The sequence below is a fragment of the Phodopus roborovskii genome, unplaced genomic scaffold (genome assembly GCF_943737965.1).
Source record: "Phodopus roborovskii unplaced genomic scaffold, PHOROB, whole genome shotgun sequence".
Lineage (NCBI taxonomy): Eukaryota > Metazoa > Chordata > Mammalia > Rodentia > Cricetidae > Phodopus > Phodopus roborovskii.
The window spans coordinates 12898486-12925898 of NW_026126480.1; the positions used below are offsets into that span (position 1 = coordinate 12898486).

General features: G+C 37.1%; 1 protein-coding gene and 1 pseudogene across 2 annotated transcripts in view; both read left to right on the forward strand.

Annotated features, from left to right (window-relative positions):
• The window catches only part of Fchsd2 (FCH and double SH3 domains 2), a 182029-nt gene that overhangs the window by 24632 nt on the left and 129984 nt on the right, over positions 1 to 27413 (forward strand). For both annotated transcript variants that reach the window (XM_051192377.1, XM_051192378.1), the window contains exon 3: positions 4758 to 4803. In XM_051192377.1, coding sequence (XP_051048334.1) covers positions 4758 to 4803 — 46 coding nt within the window. The remainder of the gene's footprint in view (positions 1 to 4757; positions 4804 to 27413) is intronic.
• On the forward strand, positions 24142 to 24296 carry LOC127228978 (uncharacterized; annotated as a pseudogene).

Genomic DNA, 27413 nt, shown 5'->3' on the forward strand with positions numbered 1-27413 from the left:
GAGAGCTGGGATGATAGGTATTATTAAATCACATGTCTGGCTTTTTTTTTTTTTTTAAATTTGCTGTTGCTTTTGGATGGTTTCTGAGAAGGGGATGATTCGGGCTTTTTTTTCTGTCATTTAAGACTATAGTACTTTAATATGCACATTTTTGTTAGCATTTTCTATATTCAACTAGTCAAAATGTTGAAACTAGATTAAAATTCATAATGTAAATGTAGGATATTTTTACTTATTTAATAAATTTATAGTATTTACCATGTGTTGTTTCTTCCAAGTATTTTAAAAACATGTACTAATGAGGTAAGCTCTCTTCTTTCACACTGGTACACATTTGTGCTCTCCTTCCACACCAAGGAGTCTCTATATAACCTAGACCGACCTGGAAATCACTTTGTAGCTCAGGTTAGTGTTAAACTCTTGATACTTTTGTAGCTTCCTCAATAACAGGATTGTGAACACAACTGTAGACATAAAGACTCTGGCTTTATTGTCTTCTCATTTTATTGATAAGGAACTGGAGTATAGTCAGTAAAATTAAGGGGATCTAGTGCTTAAGAAAGAAAAGGAGTTCCTCCTGTCATTTGTGGGGCTTCTGTTAGTGAATCCCTTCAAAACAGGGTTCATGTCTCAGTCTTTTGCTGCCATACCTTATTTTATTGTGCTTCAGAGTACCGTGGCTAATTTTTTGTTGTGTTTTCTAAAAACTGAAATTATGAGTTTGGATGCGGTAGTGCATGCCTATATCCCATCTACTTTGGGAAAATCTGAGCCTATGAGTTTAAGACCAACCTTGGCAATGTAGTGAGAATCCATCCCACAAAATAAAATGTGATACTACACTAAAGTAAAAAAAATAGTAAATTAAATTTAATGAAAGGTTCGTGATAAACTGTCTTAAATAAATTACTTGGAAGCGTCCCTCCCCCCCCTCAGGCTTGTTACTTTGTGTTTCACTTTCTTGGTTTCTTTTGTTTTGTTTTTTTGAGGCAGGGTTTCCCTGTTTAACATCTCTGGCTGTCCTGGAACTCATAGAGATCCGCCTGTCTATTCCTCCTGAGTGCTGAGACTAAAGGCACGCACCAACACTTCCTGGCTCAAAGTCACATTTTGATAATTCTTGAAATATTGACAGCTTTTCCATGATTATTTATATATTGCTCTGTAGTCATTGATCCTTCATGTTATTATATTTGTTTTGAGGTACCATAAACTGTACCCACATCAGATGGAGAAATTTGTTTGGTTTTGTTTTTTGAGACAGGATTTTTCAGTGTAGCCCTGGCTGTCTTGAAACTCACTCTGTAGACCAGGCTGGCCACAAACTCACAGAGATCACCTGCCTCTGCCTCCCAAGTGGTGGGATTAAAGATGGAGAATTTAATAACTTGTATGTGTGTGGACTATTCAGCTGCTCTACTGATCAGGTGATGCAGACTTTTTCATTCTTCACCACCCTGGTCCTCAGCTGTATTGAAGTCAGCGAGTTGAAAGGGATGTTTGCATGTATTTCATTTGAGGGCAAACACTAGAAATGATTAAGGTTAGTAGGGAAGGCATCTTGAAAGATAGGTCTTTGTGCTAACAGTTAGCCAAGTTGTGACTACATAGGAAAAGTAGGTAAAGGAAATTTAAAATTGCTACTCCAGGGAATACAAATGACAGGAGGAAGGGAAGGCACACAAGCCTTTTTTGCTACTGTGGAGAAAGTTTTCGTTGTTTGCTTAGATCAAATCAGCCTCTGAATTGCCTTTATCCAAAGCCTTATCTAGAACACAGCCTTCAAGTCTATGAACACTGACTGGGAGAGGTGAAAAGCTACAGAAGGAAAATTTGAAGTCACCTAGTTAGCTCAGAAGATTAAGGAAAATAGCCATCTTTATGCTAGTAAAAGAAAGAGCATCTGAGGAAGACCAAATCCTCATGGAGAAGCTACAATGTGTTATTCAGAAGGTAGAGCTAAGACCACTGAAGAAGGTAGCCACAATGAATGACAGATTTTTTGAGGCAAACAAAAAGCTTTATATTGGAAGAAGCCTAAATCTAGTTCTTCCATAACTAGAGAGGTCAGGCTGACTTCTTTGGGGGCCATTGTAGATGGTGACCTTAAGTTGGGGTAATCACTTAGCATTCTAAAAGTCCTGGGGGCTTTTAAGAATTATATCAGTTCTGCTTTTTGTGGAGAGCTCTAAGTGAAACAACAAAAAGCATTTGAGCATTTCAAATTTACTATTGAGAGTTATTGTTCAGAAAAAAGGATTTCTTTGACAGTGTTACTGATTAGACCTAGGTATTCTGGTGGATAACTGTATTTATAGCACTAGGCAGTTAGAGGTAGGAGGAGGGAGAGTTTGAAGCCAGTCTGGGCTATTTGACAAGATCTTGTCTAAAAAACAAACAAAAAACTAAAAAATCCTGTATTTCTATCCAAATGCACATGCATATGGATGGATGCATAAGGAAGTAAGTAGGATTGCTCTGTTAACAGTGTTCCTGGTCATTCAAGAGCTTTGAGGGTTATAAACAAGATTTTTTTTTTTCATAATGAAAATATAGTATTCACTTTGCAACTTATGCACTAGGGAGTAATTTTTATTTTCTGGATTTTTGATTTAAGAAATTCATTTTGTAAGGTCATATCTGCTATAGTTATTCATCTGATGAATTTGAACAAAATAAAATGGATACCTTCTGTGAAGGATTCATTATTCTAGGCCTTAATATTTTTTTCTAATGACTAGAGATAGCATTGATGTAATAAATTACTTTTGGTTTTGGTTTTTGTTTTTTTGAGACAGAGTTTCTCTGTGTATTGGCCCTGACTGTCCTAAAACTCCCTCTGTAGACCAGGCTGGCCTTGAACTCATAGAGATCCACCTGCCTCTGCCTTCCGAGTGCTGTGAGTAAATGTGTGTGCCACCTTGCCTGGCTAATTTTTTTGTTTTTAAGAAATTTCCAGTCATCAACCTTTACTCTGATTATATTTTTTCAAGTGCTAAGAAAAGTTTCTATCTTTGAGCTGCATGAATAGCCTAGAAGAACCTCTATTCTCAATACCATTGAGAACATTTATATGGAGGTCCAGAGGTTAAGAATGTGTATTATTCTTGGTCGTGACTCCTTTGGGGTTACAGGTGTCACCTAAGACCATTAGAAAACACAGATATTTACATTATCATTCATTACAGTAGCAAAATTATGTAACAGTAGAATTACAAAGTAGCAACAAAAATAATTTTATGGCTGGGGGGGGTCATCACAATATGAGGAACTGTATTAAAGGGTTGCAGCATTAAGAAGGTTTCTCAACCACTGTTTTAGAGGATCCCAGTTCAGTTTCCAGCACCCATAATAGGTGGCTCACAGCCTCCTGTAACTTCAGCTTCATAGTCAATGCCTCTTGTCTCTAGGTGCTCACATATACATACACATGCACAGCATGCATTCATATATACACACATTAAAAAATAAATAAAAACATTTGTAGTTGGGTGTGGTGGCACATAGTTGTAATCCCAGCACTCAGGAAGTTGAGGTAAGGAGATGGGGAGTTGGAGGCCAAGCATGGGCTACCTAGAGTGCTTCCATTCAGAACAAACTCAAAGAGAATTCATGAATTTGGGGGAGATCAGCTTTATGGGCCTTAAACATTCAAGGCAAATACTCTACTACTGTATTACATCCTTTTCATTTTGTTTTGAGACAAGGTCTTGCCAAACTGGTCAGGCTGGCCTCAAACTTGTGATCTTCCTTCTTCACCCTCCCAGGATACTGGGATTATAAGTATGTACTACCATACCTGGCTTATTTTTGAAGGGTTAGTTTCTTGTATTTAAATATTAAATTAAAAATACACTGTGAATATAAAATATTATACTTGTTATTCTGACAGTTCCTCAAAAGTTAAAGTGAATTATCATATGATTTAGCTGTTCTACTTATACAAACACAAGATAATTTAAAATAAATATCTCAGGCCAACAAGATGACTCAGTGGGTAAATCCTGATGATCTGAGTACAATCATCAGACTCTATATAAAGGTGGAAGGGGGGAACCAGTGCAACAAAGTTGTATTCTGACCCCCCTGCTATAGCGTGCACTATTGGATGTATGTGTAATGTGTTTGTGTGCAGATAGAAACTTGGGTGCTTATGGCAGCATCATTTTTAATAGCTAAGATTTGAAAATGACTCATGTTTATCACTAGATCAAGGGATAAACAAAATGTGTACTCATATAGTGGGATATTATTCAGCAGTAAAGAGAAATGAAGAATTGATACTTGTTACTTGGATGAACTTTAAATGAAAGCTAAATGGGGTTGGGAGGATGGCTCAGTAGCACACTCATAAGCATGGAGTCTTCAGAACATATGTAAAAATGCCGGGTGTAGTGATGCATGGAATTCCAACAATTGGGAAGTAGAGACAGGAGTAGTTGGGACTATAGGCAAATACCATTGTGTCCAGCTGTAAGTATTAAAATGTGAGCATATGAGCCATAGAATCTGAAATAATGCATGTATAGAAAGTATCTTAAGTCATAGCTTCTAGAGGCCTTGTACTTGTTACTATAACTCCTGTGAAAACTGCAGAGACTGTGCTGTTGTGATTTCCTCTCTTCATGAGCTCATAGAGAGCAATCATTTCCCATCTTTCACATATCCTACAGGGCAGTATTTAAAGCTGTGTTAATAAATTTACAGGGGGTTTTAAAGTTCTGCTTTTGGTGATTAATTTTTGTTTGTATTTCTAGGACTTTCAGTCAGAAGAAGGCTGCTATTGAAAGAGAGTATGCACAGGTGAGTGTGGGGCTGCAGTCCCTGTCCTAGGTATACTTCTTCTTGGCTTAAGATCAGATCTCCTGTCAAGGAGAACCTTGGGATTCTCTTCTGCTGTTTGCCCACTTGTGATATCTTCCTTTGGTTCCCTTATTTTTTTTTTTTTTTTTTTTTTTTTTTTTTGGTGTGTGTGTGTGTGTGTGTGTGTGTGTGTGTGTGTGTGTGTGTGTGTGTTTGTGTGTTTTGTATTGTCCTGGAACTCTCTAGACCAGGCTGGCCTTGAACTCAGAGATCCACCTGTCTCTGCCTCCCCCCAGTGCTGGAATTAAGGCTAGCACCACCACCACCCAACTAACTATTCCTGTTTTAAAAAGACTAGCTCTGACCATGTCATTCTGTCTGGCCCTACACTGTCTCTGTAGAACAGGCTGGCTTCAAATCCACAGAAATCTGCCTGCCTCTGCCTCTTGTGTGCTGAGGTTAAAGCCATGTGCCACAAGACTCTGTCAATATTTATTTTCTTTTGTTTTTGAGACAAGGTCTCATTGTGTAGTTCTGGCTAATCCCCCCGCCCCCCAGCTTTTGATCCATTTACATCTTAAAGTAAGGCTTCATTGTTCCTTATAACAATGAAGATCATAGGTAAGGTTTCTCACTTGAACCTACAGCTGGCAGAGCTAGTCTAGCTAGGCAGCCTGCTCTAGGGATTCCCCTGTCTTTACCTCAGAGTGCTAGGATTACAGGTGGGCAACATACTGGCCCCATATTTACATGGGTGCCAGGGATCTGAACTCTAGTACTTAGGATTATGTAGTACTAATGCTACATAGGTGATATTGAGCCTAATAAGAGTTTATGATTTGTTTTGGTATCTGTGGTAGGTTAGAAAATGTCACAGATATGGGTCATTTTTCATGGTTGAATCTCCAGTAATGGTAATAGATTCTTACAATTTCCAAAATTATTTCCTCTATGTTTTTTTTTCTATGCCATATTTTGTTACTCTTCTGAAAATAGGAAAGTTTGTTACACTGAAACACTTGGCAAAGCTTAGAGAAAAATAAGATAGAAATTTCTCTTAACTTTAGTATTTTTTTGGTTTAAGTTACATATTTTTAAGCTAAATATTTTTAAAAGGTATAATTGTTTAGCTATTACATATATAAGCATGTAAAAATAAATTTATTTTATTTTGGGTATACCAGTGTTTTGCTTTTTTGTGTGTCTATGTACTATGTGTGCCTGGTGTCCATGGAGACTAGAGAGAGCATCAGATCCCCTGGAATAGAGTTACAGTTTCAAACCTCCATGTGGGTGATGGGAATCAAGCCTAGATTCTCTGTAAGACCTTCCAGAGCTCTTAACCACTGAGCCATCTCTCCAATTCCTATATATAAATAGTTGAAAATTTCAGCATTTGCCTTTATTGTGGGGCTTTCCTGTAGTATTTATCTCTGTCATTGGTCCTTTTTGGGAGATTTACAATTTGAGCTGTTATTTATTGTTGGTGTATTGTAGCATGAATAATAAAAACCCAAAGACAGATATTGGGTAAAGGAAGCTCATAATAGCATAGTGGCCAGGCCACCAGAGAGCTCTTAACCTCTACCAGGGCTGGAAGGGGGATCCTGTCCTCAATGTGACTAATTACCCAAGACTGAATACTGATGCCCTGCTTCTATTTTACCATATCTTTCTAGTGGTGGGATTAAAGGTATGAGCTCTGTTTCTCTTTTAGACTGATTCACTCTTATGTAGCTCTGGATGGCTTTAAATTCACATAGATTCATCTACTTGTCTCTGTCTCCTGAGTCCTGGGATTAAAGGTGTGTGCCACCACTGCCCAGCCTCTATGGCTGTGGCTAGCTTTGCATTCTGATCTTTAGTGACTTTATTAGATAATAAACAATATATCCCCACAGTGTATCATCTAAATAGGAAGACTGGGTTGAGAAGATAGTGCAGGAAGTAAATTTCTTGTTGTATAATTGTGATGACCTGAATTGATCCTCAGAACCTACAAATAAGCTAGATGAGGTAGCATGCATCTATACTCCCCAGTGCTCCTACAGTGGGACAGGAAGTGGAGAAGAGAATTCCCAGAAGCATACTGACATACATGGCCACAAATAAGAAGAAGCCATGTCTCAAACAATGTGGAATTTGAGGACTGACAGTGAAGACTGTCCTCTGACCTCCATAGGCACTCAGACTTATACATACCTACTCCTTACACAGAAAAGATAAGTAAGGAAATAAATAAGTAAGCAAGATCACCAAAAGAAATGGAGGCTTGTGATGGAGCTCAAGAGTACTTACTTGCCCATCATGTACAAGGCTTTGAGAAAAGAACGAAAGAGAAGGGGGGGGGAGAAGAATTTTAATTTAAGTGCTTGAACATTCTGTTTTATTTCTTTACCTGGTTTTAAAAAAAATATTTGAAATTTTTGTTTAGCGTGGAAAGTAAAGGGTTCTTCTTTATACAATTTAACACACACACACACACACACACACACACACACACACACACACACACACGAGTCTTGTTTATTTTGGCTGACTTGGACTTTGACATGTAGAGTAGTCTAGCTTCTTAATTTAGAGATCCTCCTGCCTCTGCCTCCCAAGTGCTGGGATTAAAGACAAGTGTCACCATACCTGTCCCATTTCATTGTTTTTGGTATTATTCTGTAACATTTACCAAATACTCTTCTAGATACTGTGATTGTAGCACTGCTCACAAAAGGAGTGGGGTGGGCACAGTCCTTACACTTACATTTCTTCTATGGATGTATATAGTCTTCCATTCAACTATACTAAATTTTTACTATTCAAAGCCACTGATGTGGCATTATGGTTGAATGGTCATTCTTACACGACTCTTAGGGAATTATTACTAGTAATACTGGCATTCTCTATACAAAAGATTGAATAGCCAAAAAGATTTGAGCATTTATAAGATTCAGAGAACATATAGAAGAATCATTCTAATGAAAAGATATTTTAAATGCCACATCTGTCCTATGGGGAGAAGAGGCAGAGTTTTTTGGGCTTCATTGCTGCTTGACCAACCTTTTGTGAAACTTTATTTTTGCCTTAAGTTTTCAAGTGAAATGTGATTAAGCGTCAGTCTATTAAGAAACAGCAGCAGCAGCCAAATATGGCTCATGCTTCTAATTTTAGCACTTTGGAGGCTTTTGATAAGTTTCAGGAGAGCTGTGCTACACTGTGTGTGTGTGTGTGTGTGTGTGTGGTCATTTGAACTTGAGACAAATCATTTGACAGTAATTTGAAAAATGTTCCTTCAAGCACATCCAATACTTGTAATGCATCTTTAGGGAAATGTTAGGAGAAAAAAGAAATGTTGGTGATTCTCCATTACATTTGATGGAATTTGAGTGGCGAACCCTTTGTGTGGCAGTTTCAATTTCCTACAGGATTATTAATGTTTTACTTTTTAAGTATGGTTTATGAGGTTCACTTTGTAATTCTCTAGAAATCACAGATGACTCAAATGTCTGTTTATACAAACATAACAAATGGATCTCTGAAAATAGAGTAGCCCCAAAAGATCATCAAATAGCACTAAATCTTAGGGTAAAATCAAGTCTGGCATGAAGATAGCTAGCCACTAAAGTGTTTGTATATTCATTTGCAGTACTCAAACTGAAATTGCTGCAGGCAAGTTCTGTGTATTAATGTACTTCCTGTAGTTTTTGGCAGAATGTTGCTAGTGAAGGAAGGATACAAAAGGTTACTGTGGTTGGAAAGAAAGAACAGGAAAAGATTGTGGACTTTTAAGGGCGACTCCTTACTGAAGGACAAACACAGAATAAACATACTCATGCTGGCAATTACCCTGTAATCTCGCCCTGTGACACCTAAAACTTTGCTATCTTTGTTCTTTTAAGAAATTTACAAACAGTTGAGCATAGTAACTGAAAATGCATATATGAGATAGGAATTCTCTTTGGTGAGTTTCATCTGTGTAGAGGCTAAAAATGTAGCTAATTCAGCTTCATGCAGTTCGGTTTTCTGTGTTATTAGAAAAACACATGTACTATATACTTAAAAGCTTTTTTTTCTTCTGTGCTTATCCAGTAAATAGGGAGATAACGTAACTACTAAGAAAGCTTGTCAGAACAAAATTGAAGGGGTTACTATAATATTTATATCAGTGCTTTTAAAAATAACTTTATTGTATTATCTTATTTTCTTTGGCTCACAAAAAGATTAGAAATGCAATTGGAATGAATAGGCTAATATTTGTCTTATAGTTATTTTTATATAGTTTAATTTTTAAAGATGTAAAGCCATGTTAGAAGAAATTGTAGATTTGAGTAAATTTGGTCTTTCTGGGTACATAGATTTTCTAGACATTCATCTTTCCATGGCTATTCTGTAGCATATCTTTTAATGGAGTGAGTAAAAACAATTGCTTAGCTGGGAGGTGGTGGCACACATCTTTAATCCTAGTACTTGGAAGGCATAGGCTGGTGGATCTATGAGTTTGAGGCCAGTCTGGTCTACCGAGCAAGTTCCAGGGCAGCCAGGGCTACGTGGAGAATCTCTGTCTTAAAAAAAATAAAACAAAAATTTGCTTATTCTGCCTCTGCCTCTCTCCAGCTCCTATTTATATTAATGATTATTGGTTAGGCCAGCATAAAACAGTGGAAAGAGGGAAGAATTTAGGCTAGAGCTGTGGTTTTGAAACTCTTGTAGATAGCATGCCTGTTTTTCCTTCCTTCTTCCCTACTCTCCTGTAGATCCCCACTAACCCCCCACAGAGTTTCTCTGTGTAACCCTGGTTGTCCTGGAACTCACTTCTGTAAACCAGGCTGGCCTTGAACTAACAGAGATCCACTTGCCTCTGTAGTGTTGGGATTAAAGGCGTGTGCCACTATGCCCAGCAGTTAATTTAAGTACAGGCTCTCATTCTGTAGCCCAGGCTGACCTGGAATTCATGGTCCTTCTGCCTTAATCTCCCAGTTAGGACAAACAAGTGTGTGCCATCATGTCTTCAATGCTCATTTTAATTTTTATGCTTTTGAATTTCTTGCAACTTTTTTCCCCCAGAAAATTTTGACAGGTTTGTTTATAATCATCATGAAATTGAACTGTTGAAGCATGTTCACGGAAACATTTTGGCTTGTACTAGTGCTTTATGTCTTGCATTTATATTGAAAATCAAACACAAATGAAAATGGAAAAACTGCCAATACCTGATTAAGTCCCCCATTTTTCCACTCACAGTCATGTACTTGATCCCATGGGGAAAAATAACATTTGGAATTGCTGAAAACAGAAAGAAGAGGGGGAATTTTTTTTTTTTTTTTTTTGAGAATGGAATGTTTCCTCTCATAATGGGACTCTTACATAAGTTTTGTGTATATGGAGCCTGATGGCTGGATTTTTTTTTTTTTTTTTTTTGGCATAATAGGTTGGTATCTTCAAAAAGGCCAACCAGATATTCCTCACTTGCCTCCTTACAAAACACTAATATCTACATAGCTACACTCTGGTCTGTTTTAAGCAATTTCTCATACCAGATGCTGTGAAGAGAGCCTGTGAATCAGAAGTTCAGTGAATTTCTGATAGCATCTGATTTTAGAGAGTGCTACTGTACCTTGCCTGTGATGATGAGGTTTCTTCAATCCTACAGTAGAGGGGGCATTCCTGTGAGTGTTTTTTTTTTTTTTTTTTTTTTTTTGGTAGCCAGTAGGTTTGCTGGCAATCTGCTTTGTACAAGGCATGGTATGGGGCACCTTATGACTTAAACCCCTTCTTTGGCTGAAGCTTGGCGAGTAACAGATGTCGTTATGGTGGGCACTTCTTAATTCTACCTTGTTGAGGAAGAGTGTCTCTTGTTTTTGCTGCTGTGCCATGTAGCTCAGGCTAACAGGTCCTTTATCTTCAAGCCAATCCTCTTGTGTTTGCCCCTTGTTTGTATATAGGAGTGCTAGGATTACAGATGTAAGTCACCATGTCTGAGCCAGGATGTGGTGGTGCATGCCTTTGATCCCAGCACTCAGGAGGCAGAGGCAGGCAGATCTCTGTGAGTTCCAGACTAGCCTGGTCTACAGAGCTAGTTCCAGGACAGTCTCCAAAGCCACAGAGAAACCCTGTCTCGAAAAAACAAAAAGCAAAAACAAAAAAGTCACTATGCCTGGCTTTTTATGTAGGTTCTAGATCAAACTTTGGTCATCGGGTTTGTGTGGCTACTGCTTTTATCTATTGAGCTATCTGTCCTCAAAATGATATTTGAAAAGGGAAAAATAAAAGGACCAAGTAACTTTTCAAGATTTATTTTTATTTTTATTCACTCTGTGTGAGTATCTGCCATATATTTGGGGGTGCTCACTGGCATTAGAGGAGGATGTTGTAATTTGTGGAGCTAATGTTGAATATGGTTGTGCGGTGCCTGATGTATGTGCTGGGAACCAACTCCATCCTCTAGAGCAATAATAAATGTTTTTTATTTGTTTGTTTCTTTTTTTTTTTTTTTTGAAACAGGGTTTTTTCATGTATAGCCCTGGCTGTCCTGGAACTCACTTTGTAGAGCAGGGTGGGCTCAAAATCACAGAGATTCATGTGCATCTGCCTCCGAGTACTAGGATTAAAGGCATGTGCCACCACAGTCCATCAGAATAATTGTCTAAACTACTGAGCCACCTCTCTAATGCAAAGAAACTAATTATACTCCTAGCACTATAAAACTCTTTTATTCTGATATTTTTCACACTCTTGATTTTAAAATGATTGGAGTGACAAAGAATGTCCTAGCTAAATTGTGAGTTCTTAGGAAATCAGGTTTGAATTTACTGGTGACAGACAAATCACCAGTAAACATTACAATACTGAGAAAGAAGCAGAAATGAATAATGGGTCAGTTTCCTGAGTGCTCCAATCTAGTATAATTAAACACTTGTTTGAATGATATTATTTTTAGTGAGGCTTAACTTTGAGCCAGTGGTAACATTTGCATTCATTCCTTCAAAAAAAAAAAAAAAAAAAAAAAAAAAAAATCTGTTGAGTGCCTGACTCTTGCAGAAACACAGAATGGGAACCTGGCTTCTAGAGGTATTAGGTATCCCCTTCTGGGGCAAGAAACTCTTGGTGGAAGTAAGGTAGAACTGACTTTAGGATAGGGTTTCTGAGGGTATGAGCAACATTTTAACAATGATTTTTTATTTATGCACATTGATGTTTTGCCTGCATATATGTCTGTTGTGAGGGTGTTGAATCCCCTGGAATGGATTTCAGACACTTGTGAGCTGCCACATGAGTGCTAGGAATCAAACCTGCGTCCTCTGGGAGAGCAGCCAGTGAGTGCTCTTAACTGCTGAGCCATCTCTCCAGTCCCATAAACAAGGTTTTGATACAATATATGATTAATATATCAAGACTTTTTCTATTGGTCAAGGATTATTTGAGAGAGAGAGAGGTAAACCTATCCTTTCTGTTCCTATGAGTTTTCATCATCGAAAGCAAGAGTCATTGCTTTCAGATTGCCAGAATTCTTCTCTTCCCTTCCCTTCCCTTCCTTTCTCTTCCCTTCCCTTCCCTTCCCTTCCTTCCTTTCTCTCTTCCTTCCCTCCTTCTTTCCTTCTTTCTTTCTTTTTTTTTTTTTTTTTTTTTTTTTTTTTTTTTGGTTTTTTGGTTTTTGTTTTGAGACAGGGTTTCTCTGTGTAGCATTGTAGACCAGGCTGGCCTCAAACTCACAGAGATTCTCCTGCCTCTGCCTCCCCAGTGCTGGGATTAAACGTGTGTGCCACCACAACCTGGCATGATTGCCAGAGTTCTTAAACTGTTAATAGTTAACAAAAAAAAAAAAAAAAAAAAAAGCACAACCAGGAAACTTTGCTTTTGAGATAAGAACTTTTACTGTAGCTCAGCCTGGCCCAATTCACTGGCCCAGCCTTGCCTCGTATTCGCAGTAGTCTCCCTGTCACAGTTCTCCCAAGAGTGGGATAATAAGTGTGAGTCACTACACTCAACTAATTTGTCATGTTTTATGGAGCCTTAGTGATGGTAGTTGTAATGACTTTGGAAATTGATTAGAAATTATACTTCTGGCTGGTATATAACCTAAAAAAAAAAAAAAGCCAGAAATGATTATTAATTCTACTATAAAAACGAGACAAGTCCAAAGAACAGCTGTTATCATGGAAAATTATTTAACTAATAAATTTTGATAAAAACTATTTTTCTTTTTTCTTTATTTTTATTTTATGTATATGTTTGTGCACTGTATGCATGTCTGGTGCATGTGGAGGCCATAAAGGGGCATCAGATCCCCTGGAACTGGAGTTAGAGATGGTTGTGGATTGCCATGTAGATTGCAGGGAACCAAACTCAGGTCCTCTGGAAAAGCAACAAGTACTCTTAACCTTGCAGTCTTGTCTTCAGCTCCCAAAATATGTATCTTGAAGACTGCTTTAGCCATCTCTCATTTTTTACCCTGGAAAACCTTCCTATTAGGTATTATACTGGTTATGTGCACACATTTTGAGATATATATCTTGGTGTGGTGGTGCATTTCTTTCATTTGGGATGCATATGTGGGAGGATCTCTGAGTTGCAGGCCAACCTGGTGACATTCAATGTGCAGATAAAGTGTCAGCCTGCCTTAAGATGTCATCTGCGGCTCTAGATTTGAGAACTCTACTGTGTCCCAGTCATAGCTTCTTGTGCATGTCATATTATTTACTATTCTATTATGTTTTTAAATATTCAGTGAATGTTTATTAAGTGAATGGAAAATGTAATTATTTCTAATAATGGCAATAAAATAGGGTAAAACTAAATTGTTTTATCATGTCATAAATAGCACTCTGAACTCTGAAGTGCTAAATTAATTCATTCAAATGAAGTTGAAGAAACAAATTTGCCATCATCATACTTTTTTTTCTTTTCTTTCACTGTTGATTATAGATGAACTTAAGAATCTTGGGAAACAAAAAATAAGTTTTGAAAAAGATTACATTTAGGAATATAGGTAGTGTTTTCTCTGTAAAAAAACACTGATAGAATTCAATGTACAGTTTATTTTCATAGAATAGATTCTGTTTATTTGTGTAGCATTTTCTTTTCTTTTTTTGAGGCAAAGTCTCCTGTATAGGCCACACTGGCCTTGAATTTACAAAGACCCAGCTGCTTCTGCCTTCTGAGAGCTGTGGTTAAAGGTGTGTGTCTGGCTTATTGAGGTTTTCTGAGACAGGTTCTTTTCTGCATTGCCCAAACTTGCCTGGCTGTAATTCTGTAGCCTAGTTTGGCCTCCCATTTATGATCCTCTTGCCTCAGCCTTTGAGAACTGGAATTATAGATGTATACCACCACATTTGTCTGTTTCTCGTCCTCTTTCTGTGGTGCTGAGGATTGAACTGGGTTTTCGTGCTAGGTAAGCATTCCAATAAGCTACAGTCTCCAAGCATGCTGGGTGAGGGGTGTTGAAATCAGTCAATCTTTCTGTCTCTCTGTGTGTCTCTGTCTCTCTGTCTCTCTCTCTCTCTGTGTCCAGAGTCTCTACATAGTCCTGTCTGTCCTGGAACTTACTATATAGATCAGGCTGGCCTGAAACTCAGATCTGCCTTATCCAGCAGGAGCACATCTCTTGATGTCGTTTGTGGGAATGCCGATACTTCAGTTTTTGAGTTCAGAAACTCAGTTTTATCATTTTATGTGGAGCAGATATTCCAGTAAAGTGAAAGGACACAGTCTATTCATATAACTTGGGAATATAATTAGCTGTTTTAAGGTACTCAATAAGTAAGTTCATGGATCAGACTGCTTAATAGGCATGTAAGATGAATTGACAAGTGAATTTGATGAGGGTTGTTTGGGGAGAGAAATGGTAGAATGTATATATGACAAAATTTCCCATTTAGGCCATTTTGAAGTGCATTGTTCAGTGAATTCATGTATATTTATGATGTTATACAACTGTCACTATTATATCCAGAATATCTATGTCACTTTAAACAGAAACTGTGTTAGATAGTAGTTCCCCATAGTCTGTCTTCTCAGCACTTGACACATCACATACTTTCAGTCTGTATATTTCCCCATTCTGAATAGTTTACATAAATTGAATCATTTTATTTGCCCTTTCAGAGTTTAGAGTTTATCGTTCTTAGCAGGTATTTCTTCTTGTCTTTTGTAAGATTATCTGAGTGGTGATTGACTCTTCCCACCCCTATCATCATTTTTTTCTCATTCTCCTTCTTTTGGTGGTTCTTGGAATTCAACCCAGAGCCTTGCAAATGCTGGACAGTTATTGTGCCACTGAACTGTACTCCCAATATCCATATTTTGACTGTATAGCCTGTCAATGAAGATTTTTAAGTGATAGAGTCATATTTTTATTTCTAAGTTATGTACATTTCCTGTGTATTAATACATTTGGATATTATAATCTGTATGTAAAGCTTAAAAAAACTTTAAAGAGTGAAATGTTATCTCTATCTTTTGATGCTTCCTGCTATGATCATCTTACATTTTAAATATGAATGCTTAGTTGTTTTATTTCTTGTCAGATCAGATGAGCATTAGGTCTACTTTATTTTGCTGCTGCTAAGAAGCTTTCTGTAGCAAAGCAACAGATTTGCTATTTGCTTTTACTTGAATTATTAGTATTTAGTCTGTGTTTTTGGGACTCTTTTAAAGAAGCTATTTTCTATCTTGTGAGGGTTCAGTTCAAGTGCTATTTAATCCACATATGAACTCAATAAGTCTATTAAAAGTGAATGGGTAAGTGAAAATGCTCTGTATTCAGAGTCCAGTTTATGTTTATGTTGTTGAACACCCTTTCTTCCTCAGGATAACTTGCATATGTCCAATATAGCACTGGACCTATAATCTGCCCATATGAGGGGCAGGAATTGTCATAAAGTGGGTCTATGCTTAACTAATACAGTTATCTTAGCTAATACAGTTTAACTGCTAATGATTACTGGCTAATCTCATATGCCAATACCCAAACAGAATCATCCATTATATAGAGAGGGCTGCAGTTTTGGACTTCCAACCTCTGGCACTGGGGAAACATAAACTCTCTTGTCTTGAAAGCAACTAGTTAGAAGAGCTTTGTTTTAGCAGATCTGTGGAATCAAAATCATACTCACTATGATTTTCCTATCCAGATACAGTTTGAACTTGTTAGTGTAGCTCCCTGTACAATGTCATTGAACGGTGGATATGCTAACTCATAAGTTGTGGTGGTAATCACATTATTTGGGTATATCTGGTCACTGCCATTTTATTTATTTATTTAGGTTTTTTGAGACAAGGTTTCTTTGTGTTTAACTCTGGCTGTCCTGGAACTAGCTCTGTAGACCAGACTGGCCTTGAACTCACAAAGATCTGCCTGCCTCTGTCTTCTGAATGCTGGGATTAAAGATGTGTGCTACCACACCCAACGAGATTTATTTTGTTTTATGTAGAAGGTGTTTTGCCTGCATGTATGTATGAGCAGCACATGTTTGCCTGGTACCCATGGAAGTTAGAAGAGGGCATCAGGTCCCTTGGAACTGGAGTTACAGATGATTGTGGGCCACCAGGTAGATGCTGTAAAACAAACCTGTGTTCTTAGCCTCTGAGCCAACGCTCCAGCCTTAAGACTTACTTTTTATGTTTTATTTTTAATTATGTGTGTAGGATCTCTGGGAGCAATTGGGTCTTCTGGAGCTGAAGCTACAGGCAGTTGTGAACTGCCTGATGTAGGTGCTGGGAACTGAACTCAAGTCCTCTGCAAGAGTAGTACGTGTTCTTAACCTCAGAGGCATTTCTTCAGTCACCATTACTGTATTTAACATTATTACACTGACATCAGATCTGGACTTTTATGTTACTTTGAAATTGAAGATGTGGGTTCAGAAAATTGGCCTTGACACAGTTTGAGCCCTAGCGTCTGATTAAAAACCTGTACTCTTCTCTCTCTCTCTCTCTCTCTCTCTCTCTCTCTCTCTCTCTCTCTCTCTCTGTCAGTCTGTCTGTAAACTCCAGAGGTCACTTTCTAATAGTGGCAGTCTTTTTTATCTATAGATTTTTGTCTTTATCTTACAATTTAACTTTGTAAATTCTGAGCAAAAAAGAAATTGGACAAACCTTCAGTATCTGCCTATTCTAAATCCTAAGTTCTATATAATTTTGGTGTGTTTGTATTTCTTATTTTAACCGGAGACTAGACTCTAAACTAAACTGTACCATTTTATTCCCCTGAGATTGTTAAATAGTTGAAACCAGGAAGCACCAGAAATTTCTCATGGAAGTTTCAGGAGCTTTAGAATTTTATCTAGAGATTCAGAATGTTGAGAACACCAATTCCTGTCTATTAATAGCTTCAAGTAGAGTAAGCAAATAAAGCCACTGAATGATTACCACTTTTAAGCCCTCCCAGAAAATGAGGTAACTACCAATAAAGACTAACATTCACTCATTGTTTTTTTCTTTTTCTTTTTTAATTTAAAAGGGCACTATGGGCTGGAGAGATGGTTCAGTGGTTAAGAGGACCTAGGTTTGATTCCCAACACCCACATGGCAGTTTATAACCATCTGTAACACCACTTCTAGGTGATCTGATACCCTATTCTGACTGTCTCAGGCACTAGGAACTCACATAGTACACATCTATGTAGGCAAAACACTTATATGCATAAAATAAAAATAACTCAAAAAAGGGGACCATAACACTTCCTAGGAAGCATTCTGTGTGAATGAGTATGCTGTACTCCCCACGTGTAATAAAATCCTGGCATGCAGTATTCCATTTTGCTTATGAACTTTTCTAGCACTTAGTGTAGTAGTTGGCACATTGTAAGTGCTAAACACTGGGTGTGTGAAAAATGAAGGATACTTTCTTCTGTTTAGATGTCACCATTTAGAGTAGAAGTTGATAAAATCTTGCCAGGCGGTGGTGGCACATGCCTTTAATCTGAACATTTGGGAGGCAAAGGCAGGCCCAATTTCTTTAGTTTGAGGCCAGCTGGGTCTACAGAGCAAGTGTCAAGAGAGGCTCTAAAGCTACACAGAGAAACCTTGTCTCAACCACTCCCTCCCCTCGCCCAAAAAAAAAAAAAAAAAAATTGATAAAAATCTTACTCTTCATTTAAGAAACGTATTAAAAATGTGTGTTTTGGGAGGTCTGGAGAAGATGGCTCATTGGTGAAAAGCACTAGTTCTATTTCCAGAACCCCCATGGTGCCTTACAACCTTGTAATTCTAGTCAGGGAAACTGATTCCACCTTCTGATCTGAACACAGGAAATGCTTATACACACATGCAGGTATAAGTCTTCTGTGCATAAAATAACCACCTTATTACCAAAAATTGAAACAACAGTTGTTCCTATATTGTAAATTACTCCTTAATATTCTTTTTAAAAATTATTTTTATTTTACGTGCTTTGGTGCATGTATGTCTGTGTGAGGGTTTCAGAGCCCTGGAACTGGAGTTACATACAGTTGTGAGCTTCCATGTGGGTACTGGGGATTGAACCTGGGTCTTCTGGAAGAGTGTCTAGTTTACTTAACTGCTGAGCGATCTCTCTAGCCCCCCCTTAATATTCTTTAAAGATTTGTTTTAGTTGTGTGTGTATACATACATACATGAATGTATACACGATTGTGGGTGTCCATGGAGGTCAGAGGTGTTAGATTCCCTGGAGCTGGGGTGCTGGGATTCCCTGATGTGGGTGCTGGGAATTGAACTCAGATCTCTGGAAGAACAATACTTGCTCCAAACTTATTTCTCCAGCCCAAAGATGATATTTTCTTTAGTGTTTGTTTATTCATTTTGTTTCTCTGTGTTGCCTTGGCTGTCTTAGAACTCACTTTGCAAACCAGACTGGCCTTGAAATCACAGTAATGTGCTTGCTCTGCCTCCTGAGTGTTGGGATTAAAGGTGTGTACCACCATTGCCAAGCTTAATATTCTTATAAATTAATCATTTAAATAAAATATACATTTATTCTTTAAAATGTTAAAGTTTATTGTATGTGTACCTGTGTATGTATATGTGGGTGTGATATGTGTGTGAGTGTGGAAGTCAGAGAACAAGTTTCAGGAGTCAGTTCTCATTCCATGGTGGCTTGGTTAGGTTTTTGCATTTTTTGTTTGTTTTTTTTTTGGGGGGGGTCAACTTGACAAAAGCTAGAGTCATTGGGACATTGGGAGCCTCAATTGACAAAATGCCCTGCAAGCTTGTGGAGGCATTTTCTTGACTAATGATTTATGTGGGATCACTGTGGTTGGTGCCACTTTGGGCCTGTGGTCCTAGAGTCCTGGAGTAAGCTATGGAGAACAAGCCAGTAAGCAACAGCTCTCTGTGGCTTTTGCTTCAGTTTCTGCCTTGACTTCCCTCAACAATAGAATGTGACCTGAGAGTTTTAAGTAGAAATGAACTCTTTCTATTCATGAGAAAGCTTATTTAACAAGAAACATAATTCTACATGGCATTCTCATTATTATCCTATCTTATAGACTGGTAAACTGAAGCATAGGATAGTTAAAGTCTAAACTTACAAAGCCAGTAACACAACTGATAATCACACCATATTCTTAATCAGGCTATATTCTCAACTTAGAAAACATTTATTCTCTAGAATTTCACTTTTTAGGTTGTTTGTTTGTTTGTTTGTTTGTTTGTTGAGATAGGGTATCTTTGTGTAGCCCTAGTTATCCTGGAACTCTGTAGACCAGGCTGACCTCTCACTCACAGAGATCTGCTTGCTTCTGTCTCCCAAATGTTGGGATTAAAGGTGTTGACCACCAACACCTGCCAGAATTCCACTTTTAACAGTTAAAATTTCTAATACATAAAACTTCAAAATATCTAAGATACATTTTGGGTAAGGAATTAAGCCAAACAAAGCAGAGGGTCTCAATGTACATAAACAGGTATACCATGTTCTATAGTAATTAACCCTGATTGTCATAGCCACATAGCCAGGTCTTTCTGCCCTGATTATTACTAGTACAAATTGATTCTCATGACTTGCTATGTTGCTAGCATAAAATTCTGACCAAGAAACTCATATTATAGTCATTTGTATATGTATTTGTATGTATATATATTTGTATATGTATATGTATTTATAGTACTTGATTATAAACCCTTTGAAGATAATCAATTTTTATTTACTCTCAAATATTAGCTTAAGAAACCATGTGCTCATATTTACTTAACAACTCATTGAATTGTAATGTTTAGGCCAGTGAAAAGAATATTTGCTTGAACAAACAACATTTTATTAACACTTCATTATAAAACAAGTGTCTTGAGTCAATGTTTGATTCATTTTATTAGTTTTATGAAAATTAAGAGCATAATTCTGCTAAATTATATTTAGTACTTTAAAAGTTGATAAAAGGTGATTCATTGTGTGGATAACAGAATTGGATCCTAAAAAGAAGATTTATAAATTACTTAAATCAAAGTTTGGGTCAGGCAAGATAGTTTACCACGTAAAATCATTTGCTGTACAAGCCTAACAACCAGAGTCTGACTCCTGGAGCCCATGTGTCCTAGTTAGGGTTTCTACTACTGTGACATGTCACAGTAACCAAAAGCAATTCACAGAGGAAAGAGTTCATTTCTACTTATAACTCTCAGTTCACATTCTATTGTTGTTTTTTTGTTGGCAAATTCCTCTGTACCATTAGATATCCCAAGTATTGCTTGCTTTGAAAGTACTTGGAAGACTTCAGCGAGGGGCAAAATTGACCATGTGGAGGGGTCATGTTTTCACTTCTTACAGACCATAGTTTATGAAAGGCAGAACCCAAGTACTTGTTGATACATCATTTCTGTGGTATAAATGCTCAAAATATTCTAGCACTGTTGTTCTAGGTTGAAAATTTAAAAACAAATACAGATTATACTTGTTAGCAACTTGTAAGAATTTGTATTAACTGTATATTGTAAAAGAATTTTTAAAAAAATTATAGGAAATTATTTAAGAGGTGTTAATCAGTGTGGGACTGTTCCCAGAATAGCAGGATATCCTTCCATTTTCTAGGTTTTTCATTTATAAAGGACTGTAATGACCTACTCTGGACATACGTTTTCACAAAAGAATTTCTTAAAAATAATTGAAATAGATAGCTATTGATGAGTTTAATGTATTGAGAAAGTATCAAGTAAAATCCAATGTATATCAGCACAACAGTATCTTCTATATTGTTTAATTCTTGATGCTTTTTTTCTTTTGTGGGGAAGTAAAGCAGTTTTATTCAGATGCTTGGGATTCTGGAGGAGTTGAAGCAGTCCATATGAACTGATGTCCTCAGCAGGCTAGATCTTCTGACCTCATTATTCTTCATTACTCTTCTCTTTTTTCTAAGTGGTTATTTTATTTATGATTTTGTGAGATAGTGTTTTGCTATGTAGCCCAGGTTTGAGTTGCCCAAGCTGGTTTCATAGGGCACTGTAACCATTAGCTTCTAGAGTGCTAATATTGTAGTACACCCAGCTGATTATTGTTTCTTTTTTTTTCTTTTAAGTTACTTTTTTAAAAAAAGAGATTTTTTATATATATAGTGTTCTGTCTACATGTATGCCTACATGTCAGAAGAGGGCACCAGATCTCATTGCAGATGGTTGTGAGCCACCATGTGGTCTCTGGGAATTGTACTCAGGATCTCTGGAAGAGCAGCCAGGGCCCTTAACCTCTGAGTCATCTCTCCAGCCCCTGATTATTGCTTCTTGATATAAATGTAAGGTATATAAAAACTGTGGAATAAAAAAGGTATGCTAGTTCATATATGTAAGCCTAGAACTCAACAGGTTGAGGTAGTAGGAGTACCACAAATTTGAGGTCAGTTTGGGTTACAAGTTTAAGATCCTATCTCAAATCAAAAGCAAGTTCTGTATGAACTGAAGGCAAAAATAACATCAGGGCTTGTTTTTTTGTTTGTTTGTTTGTTTTTTTGTTTGTTTGTTTTTTTTGCTGTGCACACATATATTTCTATAGTTGCAACACCTTTTGTCCTTTTGTGTGAATTGTTTTTTAGATTCATTTATTTCATTTTAAGTGTATGCTTGTTTTGCCTGTATGTATGTATGTATGTATGTATGTATGTATGTATGTATGTATGTATGTCCAGCTGTGTGTGCTTTGTGCCCATGAAGGTTAGGAGAGGGGTCAGACTGGAACTGGAACTGGAGTTTCCAATGATTGTGTGCCAGTATGTGGGGGCTGGGAACCAACCTGTGTTATGTCTTCTGCAAAAATAACAGATGCTCCTAACCATTGGGCAATCCCTTTAGCTCCTTTATGTGTATTTTGATTCTTCTTGATTTAGTGTTCATTCCATGATCTGTATCAAACTTTATTTTGATTCTTTTAGAATAAGAAATAGAAAAATAGAGATTTTAGTATACGAGGAGACAGACCATTAAAGGTGTTTTCATTGTTGTTTTGTTTGAAGCCAGTGCTGGCCTCATAATACCATATATACCTTGAACTACTGATTCTCCTATTTGTCTCCCAGGTGCTGGGGTTACAGGCATACACTGCTGGACTTTATCTTATGATACTGAGTTCTGAACCTAGGGCCTTAAACATGCTCAAAAAATGAAGAACACACAGTTTATGTGTTTATGACAACTGTGTTTTTGTTGAAGAGTAGGAATAAATGACAGTGGAGAACAGGTACTTCAAACCTCTGTAACCAGGACATGCTCTAGACTGAAATTGCTTCCATGTGTGGTTGTTTTGGAAGTCATAGTTGTTGAGACAGGGATGGAGGTTTTCTGCATGTAATTTTGCCACTTCCCACCCTAAGTATGTATTTTAGGCCTTTCACTGTCTAAAGCAAGGCTCTACAGATGTGAGGCCAAACACGAAGATGCCAGTGCAGTTGCTGAACTCTTGGCCACTTTGAAGACTCCAGGGTTTTTGGTGTTTAGAACTTTGGAAAATTCTGTTTTCATATCTTAATTAAGATCTTAAGAATATCTTGCCTTAGTGGTACATGCCTTTAATTGCAGAATTCTGTGAGTTTGAGGTCAGCTTGGATCTATATAGCCAGGCTACATAGTGAGTTTCCTGTCCCAAAGAAGCAGACAAACACACAAAAAAGATCTGAGGAACTAAAATCTGAGGGAGGGGTTTCCCTGGTTCTCAAGAGAAGGTGGAAAAACTAGAAGGCTGCCTCCAAGTTTGACCTTTTCTCATCTTCAGTGTGAGGTCAGGTGTTTAATTACCTCTTTCTTAACTTTAATGAATAATTGGAGGAAGGAAAAAAATGAGAAGTCATCCCAGTGGATTATGTTTAGCCATCCATAGCAGAGCTTGGCCAATGCCCTTCCCGGCATTGGACCAAACAGTAAATATTTTATACTCTGAAAACCATGTGGTCACTACCAAATTAGCCATCTCTCCTAATGGAGAAAATAGCCATAGACCGTTGAGAAACAAATGGATATAACATGCTCCAAATTTGATTTAGTAAAATAATCAGAGGCTGTAATTTGCTACCCTGTGTGTAAAATAGCTGTTTGTTTTGAAGGATTCTTTCCCACTAACTGGTAAATGGATACTTTAGAAAACCTAGTAAGGTGAATTATTGAGTTAGTTGCATTAAAAGATCTAACTATCAGCTTAAAGTTTTAAAATTTTATAGACAACTTATGTTTCAATAAATGTAGGAAAAAAAAGAATTGGGCAGAATGTTTTATGTTGTTACTAAAAGATTCTTCTTGCCTATTATATTACTTTTCTTGTTGCTGCAATAAAATACCTGACAAAATGAACCTAAGGAAGAAAGACTGTATTTTGTTGCATGGTTTCTGAGGGAAGGCATCTTGTCATAATGTCTACAGTTGACAACAGAAAGATGAATGAACACTGATGCTTAGCTTTCTTTTATTGAATCCAGGATTGCATTTGATAGGATGGTGCTGCCCACATTTAAAAGGGTTGGTTTTCCTGCCTCAGTTTAACTTCTTTAGAAACACCCTTACACAAAGAGTCAGAGATTGTCTTCTAGGTAACTGTCAATCCCATCTTGTTGATATTAGGACTAGTCAGCGCACCTATTAATATGGGGAGTCACAGCACTGCTCCAGTTGCTGTTATAGAGTATTAAACAAAAAAGCTGAATGAAATGGCAGCTTTCTATTTAGAAATGCTTCTATACCACACTAAAGTGAAACTGCATAGAAAATTTTTAACATGACATAAAATTGGTTCTTGAACTAATTTAATCTAGGTTAGATTGACAACAGTGCTACTGTTAAGAGGTGATGTGTATCTATAATGTCTGCTGTTACTGTATTTTATTTTAACAGCATTAGTGTAGTGATAGCAGACTGAAGTACATTTTGAGAATTGAAGAATAGATTTAAAAGACATGTCAAGGACTTAATTGGCAGGGGAAATAACCATGGTCAAAAAGGTGGTTTTCCCAAGGTAAGGTTTATCCATTGCACTCCAGGTATGCTGATCTTTGCTGTTTCACGTGATAAACTGCATAATTTGTGGTAGTGGCAGATTTCATTAGTGCTTTCCTTTAAAAATCATAATTTTAGGAGAGCTATGAATTTAGCTTCAGTAGTAGAATAAATGCATATGTAATACACTAGCTACAATCCACAGCACTGGAGGGAAGGGGCAAAATAAAGCAAGCTCAAGAAATTACTTGCTAAACTTTTTATTCCTCCAAATGAAGCAGTTGTTTTCAGAATTAGTGCTAATCTTTGTAAAATTTTATTTTATGTGTATGGGTATTTTTGCCTGCATACGTACATATGTGTACCATGTGCATGCCTGGTGCCATCCTAGAACTGGAGTTACAGACAGTTGTGAGCTGCCATGTGGGTGCTGGGAATTCAACCCAGCTCCTCAAGGAAAGCTCTTAACCACTGAGCCTTTTCTCCAGCCCTTTATTAATTTTTTTTTTTATTAGTAACCACTTCTAACAGTTTATTCAACACGGGTTTAAATTATATCTCAGTTTAAAAATAGATCACATATTTATAAATTTATTATATATGGATGAGAAAAATATTGAAAATGTTCTGCCAAATTTATAAGGCTAGAAATAATCTATTTTTGTTCTTGGAGACAGGGTTTCCCAGTAGCTATGGAGCCATTCCTGGAACTTGCTTTGTAGTCCAGGTTAGCCTTGAATTCACAGAGATCCACCTGCCTTTGATTCCTGAGTGCTGGGATTAAAGGCATGCACCACCACCACCCAGCTAGAAATAACCTTTAAACAGACACATAATACATAGCATCTTCCCCAACCTCTGCTCTTAGGATCTCACTGCCTAGGCTGTCCTCAAACTCCTGATCCTTCTGGTTCCTGTCCTTACAACTATACTATCAGCATACACTGCTGTACAGAACCTAAACTTAAACGTCAAACCACATCTGTCGATTATCTAATCATTCATTGTCTTATTCAGTTTGGAGTTATGTTTGGTGGCAGTAAAGCTGAAAAAAAAATTTACAGCCTCATGACCAAATCATACATGTACTAAAGGAATTGTCATGTTATCATTGTGTTTTAAGTTTTTCTAAAAGCTTTATGAAATTTGTTGGTTCTATGGATCAGTGTTATTGATCAGTTCCCAGGTGGTTTAAACTGATAATGTTGAAAATTCATTTTTTGATTGCATATTCACTCAACATATTCACATAACTAATGTTGGTGGATTTTTTTTTCTCTAGTGCAAGTGAGGGCTGTGTGTTTTAAAAATAGTAGTAGTATCCCAAGAGCTCCTGTATAAGAAGTATAGAAATGCTAATATTTATATGTGAAACATCAAATATCTGCTTCTATTGGTTTGATAATTTAGTAGCTCTTAACTTAAATTTATTTGTTTGTTTGCATTTTCTACATAAATGCTACCTTTGTTTCATGGTCAGGGCATCTCTGCAAATTGCACAATGTGGTTATAACAGCCCTCTACCAATCATACTTTATATGTAAAACAGTACGGCCTTGGGTTTTCATGACTTCAAAGCAGTTCCATTGTCACTGTTTGTTTCTTTTTTGCTTCCTCAGTTAGAGAAGGTGTATCATTCCTTACCAACGATGACCAGATAAGTTAGAGATTAAAATGAAAAATTGCTTCCTTAATTGAAAATTAAATTATAAATTACAGATTTGATTAAAATTAAGATGATTATAAAGTGACAAATTATGAAAAAAGTGATTATATCTTTTAGATTTGATTTATATTTTAATTATATGTAGTTGAAAAACTAATTAATTTTAGATTGCTATAAAAGTTTCTACATGCACTGATCAGTGGTGCCACATGCCTTTAATCCCAGCACTTGGAAGGCAGAGGCAGGTGGATCTCAGTGAGTTCAAGGCCAACCTGGTATACAAAATGAAGTTCCAGGACAGCCAGAGCTGTTATACAGAGACCCCTTCCCCCCCCCCAATAGTTCTACATGCCTCTCAATTTCTATGCTCATCTGTTACATAAAAAGTACAAGGTTGAACCAGGCAGTGGTGCCTCACACCATTAATCCCAGCACTCAGGAGGCACAGCCAGGAGGATCTGTGTGAGTTTGAGGCCAGCCTGATCTACAGAGTGAATTCCAGGTGACAGAACTATACAGAGAAACCCAGTCTTGAAAAACAAAAACAAAAACAAAAACAAAAAAAAACCCACCAAAACCTTTGTATGTGGTAGCAAAAGGAAGCAATGTTTTGATTCATTTGTTATATAGAATAGAAATTTCTGACCTTTGGTGAAACCAAATCATAGTTTCTTTTGCTTTGCTTGGAGTTTGTTGTGTTGCTCGTTAAGAAGGCAATTTGAAGATATTTCCATTGTGTTCCCATGTGGATTGGAAAGGCTTCTTTAAGGGCAGTGATTAAAGTTAGTGTCTGTCCTGTTCACCTGATAGAGAGCACTAGTACTTTTGTTTCTATTTCTGTTTTTTAAGCATTCTGCTGTCCTTCCTTGAAAGGGACCTATTTAAGAGCCTTCTATTGTAATGTTTATAAAAAATTATATATATATATATATATACATATACATATATGCGCATTTGGTCTCTAACCCATCCACTTTACTGTGTTGTTTTCCTACCTATTTTGTGTACTTTTATGGATTTTTTTGGAGCAATGAATGGCATGAAGGTGATATGGTCCAACTCTGTTTGCATCCATTCTATTTTTTTATTTTTTCAACATAGAAAAGATTTTGACAAGCTGTTGCCATCTGGCATGACACCTGCTTTTGTGAGTAAAGTTTTATTATATGCTAGCCACAACCATTTGCTTACATGTTATCAATTTTTTTAAATGGTGGGTAGTTGCCCCTGAGACCCTTTGACCTATAAAACCAAAATCTTAACTGTCTAGTCCCTTGCAGAAAAGCTACCACAGCTGAACAGATGTATGTTAACTTCTAACAATTCATTTACTATTTCATCAACTCTGAAGGCATTTTAGGGAATTTGAAGACTTTTATATTTGTTTCTTCTTTTTATTGATCTATACCCTGTTCCTAATCTTCCTTGTCCCCAAATCAGTTATTTATTCAGATCTCTGTCCTAAGAAATGTAGTTTAAAACTGTTCACATATTCTGTTTCTAGTCATTATTCCCCAGACATTGACACACAAATTGGAGCCAGTGTATTCTTTTGGGTGTGATTGCCTCAAAT